The 9,302-nt window shown below is 53.4% G+C and overlaps 1 protein-coding gene across 1 annotated transcript; it reads right to left on the bottom strand.

Moving 5' to 3' along the window:
* Window positions 1–653: 653 nt before the first annotated feature.
* RHCG (Rh family C glycoprotein) lies at window positions 654–8,854 on the bottom strand. Its single transcript, XM_038147177.1, has 10 exons — window positions 8,409–8,854; window positions 4,845–5,031; window positions 4,402–4,552; window positions 3,913–4,060; window positions 3,364–3,530; window positions 2,574–2,711; window positions 2,082–2,218; window positions 1,425–1,549; window positions 1,181–1,254; window positions 654–877 (listed from the first exon to the last, which is right to left on the bottom strand). The coding sequence occupies exons 1-10, from the start codon at window positions 8,593–8,595 to the stop codon at window positions 812–814; spliced, it is 1,380 nt and encodes a 459-aa protein (XP_038003105.1). The 5' UTR covers window positions 8,596–8,854; the 3' UTR covers window positions 654–811.
* Between the last annotated feature and the right edge of the window lie 448 nt (window positions 8,855–9,302).

Here is a 9,302-nt window from a genome sequence, read left to right as displayed (position 1 = left end):
TATATCACCCTGGAAAACATGCTGGATTTTAGGCCTGGTTTTCATCCCTGTTTCTTCCAACTCTGGCTGAAGCCTGATGGTCCAGCTAAGAGATGGGGGCTGTCCTCCTCCCATCAGAATAGCACCAGACAGTGGAGAGAGCCATCTGATGACACTGGAAGAAATGCATGAAGCCAAAAAAGAGGAAAGGGCGCTGTCAGCCTGTGCTGTACATGCGAACAAGGCTCCCAAGGAGCTGATGGAGGCCTCGGTATGGCACTTCAAGGGAAGGTGATGGCAGAGGCCATCACGTAGAAGTGTAGCTGGACTCACAATGGTCCTCACCCCCACCGTGGATGGCAGGATGAGTAGAGGCTCAGCTGCTGCACCCCAGCATCCCCTCCTCAAGAAGAACCAGCCCAACCCCCACCGTGGGGGTTGTCATCTCAAGATGCCAGCTCCCAATCCAAGTATCTCCCCAGACTGCATTATCTAATACATTGTCCAATACACCCAGCCTGTGTTGGCACCGTTCATGCCTTCACTTTGTCCCCAGGGCACCAGGAGTGTCCCCGCGCCTCTGCTTTGCCGCGGGCGGCCAAGCGCTCCCCTGGCAGCTGCTAGCCGAGAGACATGCCATCCCGCTCGGCCGCCGACACACGGCAGCACAGGCCTGGAAAGAAGAACACGACTTTATTATACCCACAGCAGCTCGTTACAAAAGCGGCAGAGTAAGGCAGAGCCCTGCGGTCACGGGGAGAAGACGATCCTCCGTCCCGGCAGCGGGGCGAGCTCCTGCGGCGGGGAAGGCGGGCGGGCGGCGGGGCGCGGCTCAGGGCGAGGCGGGCTTGTCGGGGTTGTGCATGTGGTACACGTCGCTCTCCTCGTCCTCCGGCACCTGCGGCAGAGCCCCCTGAGCCCCCCGGGCCGGGCCGCGGGCCGACAGCGCCATCTCGTGCCCCCCGCCCCGCTCCGTTCCCGTCCCGCTCCGCTCCCGCCCCGCTCCCGCTCCCGCTCCCGCCCCGCTCCCGCTCCGATCCGCTGCCGCTCCCGCTCTGCTGCCGCCCCGCTCCCGCTCCCGCTCCGCTCCCGCCCCGCTCCGCTCCCGCTCCGTGATCGCTCCGCTCCGCTCCCGCTCCCGCCCCGCTCCCGCTCCCGCTCCCGCCCGCTCCGCTCCCGCTCCCGCTGCCGCCCCGCTCACCTCCCAGTAAATGCCGTCCTCGAAGCAGTTCTCGGCCGCGGCGTCCCCCCAGATGGGCAGCTTCAGGATGCCCCCTGCGAGGAGGAGGGCACGGGGGGATGCGGGTGCTGCACCCAGGGGGGCAAACGCAGCCCTGGCACGGCGCTCGGTGCCGTCCCCCCAGGATGCATCCGGCTCATGGATGCCGCTGTTTCAGCTGCAGACTGGCTCGGCCCTCCCCTCTCCGTGCTGCCCTCCGGCTTACCCACGATGGCTCCCCCAACAAATGCCATCAGCAGAGACACCACGATGCCGGCTGCCTGGAAGCCTCCCTGGATACTGGGTGTCCGCGTCTGGTACACGCCCGTGAAGTCAAACGCCTTGATGAACCTGCCGAGGGCAGAAATGGTGATGATTGCCCCTGGCAGGAGACATTCCCCGGCTCTCTTGGAGCCATGCTCTCCTGGGAGCTCTTCCCTAGCCCCATCCCTCTTCTGCAGTGGACCAGGAGAGGGTTGCAATGACCAAAACACTGCTCACTTCTTTCTCTGACCCTTGGCATAGCTTTGCTGAGGAGGATCCCAAAATATAAACATTCTCTTTGTAACTCAGACTTCTAGCCTTACCTGACCCCACAAAACAATGCAGAGGAGAGGGAGAAGCACTTCCCTCCTCTTTGTGGCCCAGAATAATGCCAAATAGCAGCAGGATTGTGGCTCACTTTATGAGGCCACCAAGAATCAGCTGCATAAGATGAGGCTACAATTCAGTGAGCCCAACAGAGTCAGTGCAACCCATGTTTTAGAGGGATAGCTCTGGGCAACTCTGAACTATTAACAAAAGCTGTTATTCGCTCCCTGCTCCCAGCCCACAGAGCTTCAGGTAAAATCTATTCTCAGGGAAGATTTTCAAGCCATCTTACCCTTCCTTTCCATACACATCCTCCGTGGCTGCAGCTGCTGTGATGGCCCCCACAATGCCCCCAATAAGGCCTGGCATGGCATGGAGGTTGTGGATGCCACATGTGTCCTGAATGTGCAACCTAGACTCCAAAAAAGGCTGAGGGGAATGGAAATAGAAAGAGATCAGGGAACTGAGTGTGGTCCTGGAAAGGATTAGTTTCTTCCATGGAGGACTGGGATAAGCAGAGAAAGAGTAGAGATATTGTGTTCCATTAAAGAGCTAAAGGCTTGTAGACAAAGATGTGAGCCAAGCTCCAGACAAACTAACAACATATCCTCCAAACACGCTCCTGTTGGGATTCTGAAACTTCCTGAGCATTTTGGGGCAGTGAAAGGAGACAGAAGTGCATCTCACAAGGGATTCTGGAAAGCAGGAACCGTCAAAGGGAACTGAATCCATTTCTGGTCTCCTCAGCAGGAGCAGGGCTGCAGGCCCCTCGAGCAGCACTCACCGTGAAGTAGACATACCCCACCGTGGACACGATGCCAGAGATGGACCCGACAATGAGGGAGCCATATGGAGTCAGCATCATCTCGGCGCTGGTGCCCACGGCCACGCCGCCGGCCAGGGTGGCATTCTGGATGTGCACCTGCAGGGGCAACCACTCTGCCTTGGCATCTCAGGGAGACTGCAATTGCTCAGGGATGGTGCAAATGGCAAAGTGGGAGAATCAGCTCTGAAAATGTTTCCAGAGGAAATATCAGGGCCCATTTTCCTACTTGGTGGTGAAAAACAAGAAAAGAACAGGCAGCTTCTGTCTGTAGCACAGGTGCACATAGACTCCCACTCCCTGTACCACACACGTTCATTGCATCCACAGATATGGGTGGGGAGCTGTGATGAGATGGAAATTGTCTCACCCGTGTGTCATGCAGGCTCTGCTGTCACAGAGACATGTCACCCACACATCCAACACGTACAAGTCAGCCCCCCGATTGCTCACGAGCTGCTGCGCAGGCCTTGTTTGATGGGGAGTGCTGCCAAAAAGGGCTCTGCAACATGGCTGTGACTTGTGTCCACCACAGGCAGGACATCATCCCACACCTCAAGCCCTGCAGGACCTATTCCCACTTTCTTATTCAATATAGCCTCAGAGTTTCTGCCTTGATGCTGGTTTCACCATCACACCCAGAAACCCTGCGTCTGTTCAGCAAAACACAAGTGCCACTTGTTTCCTGGACGCTTGATCAGCCTCATTATATGTCCCTGGGGCAGTGCAGGGCTCTCTGCTCCCATCTTACCATGTCAAGCTTGCCCTTCTTTTGCAGCATGCTGGAGAAGGCCATGGTGGTGAGGACACAGGCGGCCAGCGAGCAGTAGGTGTTAATGGCAGACCGGTGCTGGGCATCCCCGTGGTCAGAAATGGCTGAGTTAAAACTGGGCCAGTACATCCACAGGTACAGGGTCCCTGGTGGCATGGGGCAGATGAGGATGAGGAAGAGAAAGGGAAAAGAGAGAATACAGGGATTGAAAACAAAACTCTTCTGCGCAGGGGGAAATTATATCCCATAGTCCTGCTTTCCCAGATCCACACCCCGCATGATGAGACCAGCATCAGGAAAGGCTGGCACAGAAAGGGAACCAAAATGCATCCTTGTCATCCCAGGCACCATCTCAGCCCAGCCACTGATGAAGGGAGCTGAGTAACTCTGAAATGAGAAAGACCTCTGCGATACAGAGCTCCTCAACTCCATATCCTGGTTTCAGTTTTTCCCAGAGACAGGAGGAACCAGCCCTGTGCAGCCAAGTGCTCCCCATGCAGCAGCACCCCGAGATGAGGGCTGGCTCACCAATCATAGCAAAGAGGTCAGAGTGGTACACGGAGCCCTGCTTGTCCTTGCTCTGCTCCAGGTTGGGTCTGTACAGGATCCGTGTCACCGTGAGGCCAAAGTAGGCTCCAAAGGTGTGAATGGTCATGGAGCCACCTGCATCCTTTACCTGCAGCCATGGGAAGACAGAGGTTTGCCTCTGCAATCACCACTCGTTCTGGAGCTCAGGCCTGATCTGCATCATGCCCAGCTTGTCTGTGCACTTGACAGAGGGACACAGTGCTCCTGAATTGCCAGGCTTATGTGTAAAACCCCAGAAGATCTCCCTTCCCAGGGAAGTATGACCCACTGCCCCTCTCCTTCACAATCTGCCTATTTTTGCTGCCTAGATTCTTGCATTTTTAAAGCTTATGAAGGCAGTGGCTTGGTGGAGCCATGGCAAAGGGAGACAGTTTGGAGAGGGGCAGAGAGGAAGGAGCAGAACAAAGCAGGTACTACCTAAAGCCTTACATGAAGAAGGTTGAGGAGGATGTACTCATTCACTGAAAAGAGTGTGACTTGAAACAAAGTCATGACAAGGAGCTGTATGGGGCTGGTTTTGCCCAGGATGGCCCCAAAGGCAATGCACACAGAGCCCACGCAGAAATCAGCATTGATCAGGCTGGAAAAAGGGAAGGAAAATTGTGGTTTAATAAGGAAAAACTTCTCTGTAAATAATTCTTACCCACTCCCAGCTCTAGAGATCCCACCTGAAGACAAAGAAGTGATTAGGAGACATCCCTGGATTTCCCACTGACCTTCCTCCCATCCTCACACCCCCACATTATTCAGGTAATGTGGATGATACGTGTTCCCAGCACTGGCATACAGGTGTTGCCAACTGCTTGGCTCTCATTCCAGCTCTTCCACTGGCCAGGCCAGAGGTGCCATCCCAGAGCCCAACTCCTCCTTACTTCTCCACTCCAATGAGGATCTTCCCATCCTTGAAAGAGTGGAACCAGCCTTGCATCAGGAGAGCCCACTGGATCCCGAAGGCAGCAAGGAGGAAATTGAAACCCACAGCTCCGAATCCATAGCGCTTGAGGAAGGTCATGAGGAAGCCAAAGCCCACAAAGATCATCACATGGACATCTTGGAAAGCTGTGTAGAGGGAAGGGACTGTCAGCTCTGCGAGGACAGCAGGGCTGCAAGTGCCACGTGCATTTGGTGTTGAAAAGAAACTAATTACATCAGTAGCAGTAGGGGGGAAATTCAAGAGAAAATGTGTGTTTGCCACATGTCCCCATGTTTTAAGTCTGAAAATGGCTCAGCTTTTAGAAACTGGCTTTTGTTTAAAAGGCTCAGCCTTTAAAGTAAATGTTTACTAAAAGCTGTGTGCAAAAGAAGACCTGAGAGTAATGGAGTGTACAGAGGAAAACATTTTTCTATTCAGATTGTTTTTTCTCCTTTCGTGAAAAACTCAAAACCATCACGTGAAATGAACAGCAAAGTTTTGTTAAAACACGTAAATGGCCATTTTGGGTAGGTCCATTCCATGCAGGGTCCTGGTGATGGCTCGGAGCAAGGAGAGCACAAGAACAAGGAAAGTTTACAAATACATTTTTAAATGCTTTGGAAATCAGCAGCAAAATACCCTTGACAGCAGAAACCCACTGTGTGAGATTTTTAGTGCTCAAACCAGAGAGACCCAGTTCTTCCCACTAATGGTCAGACCTGCTCACCCGAGCCCCTCCGATGCCCTTCCCCGGGGGAAACCAGATCTGTGAGCCTCTTGAAAGACCTTCTTGGTGCAGTAAACCTGCTGTGCTTTTTAATGCTGCACCTTTCTATCAGATAAGCATTCCTTTGCAATTAAGTGAGCTGAAACGCTTGCATACTTCCAAATTGAACCATGCAAACCCTAACACTGCAGGCCACTCAGCCAATGGAAAGAACAGGAGACCCAAGGCTGGGATTCCCCTTGGGAGACTCCTGCCAGCAAAACCATGCTGCAGAGCAGATAAAACAGCAGGGATGGAGCCAAACCAGAATGTTCTGTATTTTGCAGTGCAGAAATCATTATAAGCACTATATCCAGCGAAGTCTGGGCTCTCAGAGAGGGTGTAAGCTCAGGGCAAAGGAAATTCTGTGGCTGCAAGTCTGCTCTACCCCAAAACTGTGCTGAGATACATCAGTCCCTGGTCCATTTTCACAGGGTTTGTGTCTGCTACTTCCACTGAGGGCTGGTGAAGACTTGTGTGAAGTGCAGCTCTGCAGAAGCTGAGAGTTTTGTCCATTTGTGCTTTAGAAGACTTTGCAACTTGTTTAAGGATGAGCATTTGGACAGGTTTAAGCTGTGTAGTGCCATGCTAATCTGATTGCTTTTAAAAATGCCCCCCATGTCTATGAAAAGTATGTCTTTGAAAAGGAAGGAGAGGAGATCTGCAGCTGGCAGTGTTCAGCAGAGGTCACTTCCAAAGCACCTCTCCACATGTCCTAAGAACCAATCTTAGTTACTGTGGTTTTACCATACAGTCCCATAGACTCTCCCTCTGCAGCTGTATTTGTTTCCCCTCTCTCTTTTCCAGTGTAAGCAGCACAATATACAGCTAGATTAATCTGCTGTCATTTGCATCATATATTCATTCTCTCATCCTAAAAGCAGAAATACACAGGTCAGAGTTAAAGCTGTGGACTGCGTGCCTTCCAAAAACCCAGAGGATCCCACTGTGTGTTAGACCCTGTACGAACTCAGGAGGAAGAGCAGATCTTTCTTTAAACCACACCCAATCTAAAACCTTTTTCTAACCCTTGCCTTTGTTTTCCCTTAGTAAGAATAACATTGTTGTCATTCAGAGGCAGTACAGGCATTGCCATGCCCTACAGGTTTTGTAAGCCTGCTTTTGGGCAGGACAATTGCCATAACTATCAAGAATAAGTGTTTGGGCTTTGGGAATGCTCTTGGGGATAAAAAAAATCTCATTTCTTTTCCTCTGGAGAGCAGATGAGTCACTGATTACAAAATATCCATGTGCAATCCAAAATGAGAAGGAATTGTCTCACTGACTGGACCTGGCAACGGGCACCACTGACACAACCACATACTGCCTTCCTGAAACCAGGACCACTCCCCCCTGCCTGCCTTCCCAAACCTTCCTTCTTGCTTGAAGGACCTGTTAATTTGTCACTCTTATCCCTCTACCACTGCAGGCAGGTGCTGGGGACAGCAGTGGTCACAGATATGTTGGTACAAATGATCTTCGGGTGATCAACCACCACAGTCTTCTGAGCAGCACTGCATGGACACAAGGATTAAAATTCCAGGGCTTGGCCACCTTGTTGTGTTTGTCCATCTTTGCAGAGAGAGAAAATTTCTGATTAGATAAGGGAGAAAGAACAGCTGTGCTTTTGGGCACGTGAGCTCCTCCTCAGGCCTGAAACAGAAGCGTAATTCAAAGCTAAACTGAGCAGTTGCCCTTAGATTGATTTAGTTGTGTTGACTCCATCTTGCCATTTGAGGGGGAATATATTTGGCACTGCAGAGCAGGAGTGGGATATGAGGACAGAAGAGATGTCACTTCCTTAGCTCCTACACACTCTTTCTTGGACTCCTGATGTCCTCCCAGCACAGCAGTGACAAGAGCAGCCCTCAGGCTGTGCGGGGCTGGTCCCAGGGGCAGATGTCCAGGGAGCGCCCAGGGCAGCCATGACCATACATGAACCTGGAGGCTGACTGAGCAGCGGGTTTCTGTAAGCAAATCCTTTCCTCAACTAGCTAATCCTCAGCAGCCACAGGTTGCTATAGCTCCTTTGATTTAGCAGGTGTTTTTAATGGAAATGTTCTAAATAGATGCATGACTCAGGCCTGTTGCTTCCTTGGAAACAATTGCCTACAGAAGCAGCCTGTTCTGAAAGGCTCACAAAGATGACCAGCCCCGGAGATCAAAGCCACCCAGAGGCACTTGCTGGCCAGGAGAGCTTTAACCTTCTGAATAATTTCTGTGTCACTGTGATGCAGAACCCAAGAACCCTGGGAACCTGGCAGCTTAGGAGGACTCTGGCACTGAAACGCCAGTAGCTAAAGGGTAATTCACAAGTGAGGGGGTGGACGGAGGAAGAGGAGGAAGATGTCACAGGATCTCGACAGCCGTTCCTCTGTGTGCACAGAAAGGCTTGCTCTGATCCAAAGCTGAGGGAGGGGGCAGAAAGCTGAAACTTGCAGAGTGTTGGGAACACGTCAGCCCTATTCCTGGAAAAAAGACGTCACGGTACCCTGCTGACAGAGCCCCAAGGCACTGGAAGGCCACGAGGCTCTTCTCTGGTTCTTTGGTGAACCCCATGCCAGCCTCAAGGCAAGAGCACGACCTTCTAGCAACTGGTGGAGTCAGCACCTCTGACAGGCTCTGCCACAGCACAGGATGTATGTATGGGATAGAACGGGTTGGGATGCGATGGATGGATGGGATGGGATGGGATCGGATGGGAAGGGACGGGATGGGGACCAGCCAGCACAAGGATTAGGTTTCCAGAATACTCACAGGGGTATCGGAAGTAGAAGTCGTTCTCGATGTCACTGGTCAGGTTCATCTCTTGTTTCTCCTCCTCCCAGTGTGCATCAGCTTCGGCGCCGAAGCGCACGAAGACGCCGAAGAGGACGATCATGGCCAGCTCCCAGAGGAGGCACACGAGCGGGAGCCGCCAGCGCATGTTGGTGTTCTTCGCCATGCCCTGGTGCCTCGGCGTGTCCCCGTCCCTGCGCAGGGCTCCCGGGGGCTGTGCGAGCCACGGCCCCCGCGCCGCCCAAGGCCGGGCACATATATAGGTCGGGGAGGGCGAGGTGGGGCCCAGGGAGGTGCCTCTGGCAGGATCACATTTCAGAGCACTGGAGCTTCAGCAGGGTTGTTCCTCTAGCCCACCTTCCTCCCTGGGAGGAGGGACAGGCTTCAGCACCTTTCCTCCGAGCTGCTCCGAGCACCTCTGAGCCCTGCCTCCACGGGGACGAGCAGATGTGGAGGCCAGTGTGACTGGGGAGTGGAGCCAGAGTGTCCAGCCCCCTGCTCTGCCCAGTCCCACACCCCTTCCCTGCCCCTGGCAGGAGCACCTTGATCCCTGCTGTCCCCTCCCTCCAGGCTCCGGGTGCTCCCCTCACCCCCTCCCCAGCTCTGAGATCCCTTCCCTAGCTGGCACTGTGGCGGAAGGCACTGCCCTTTGCTCCAGCTCTTGGCTTTTGGAAAGGCAGCTGAGGTGCAGAACGCGAGGAAGAGGAAGGTGTGCGCTTCAAACCAGGTACCCAGATCCTGCACGAGTGCACAGACACGCGATGGCCCTGCCAAGGCTGTAAGGATGTTCAAGAGACACGTGTTCCATAATTTCTCAAAGTGATTTACCCAGAGCATCCTCCTGGCAAGGCAAACTGAGCTGGGGCTGCATAA

The sequence above is a fragment of the Motacilla alba genome, chromosome 10 (assembly GCF_015832195.1).
Source record: "Motacilla alba alba isolate MOTALB_02 chromosome 10, Motacilla_alba_V1.0_pri, whole genome shotgun sequence".
NCBI lineage: Eukaryota > Metazoa > Chordata > Aves > Passeriformes > Motacillidae > Motacilla > Motacilla alba.
The sequence above is the reverse complement of the archived record's forward strand: the minus strand, read 5'-3'. Positions and strand labels throughout refer to the sequence as shown.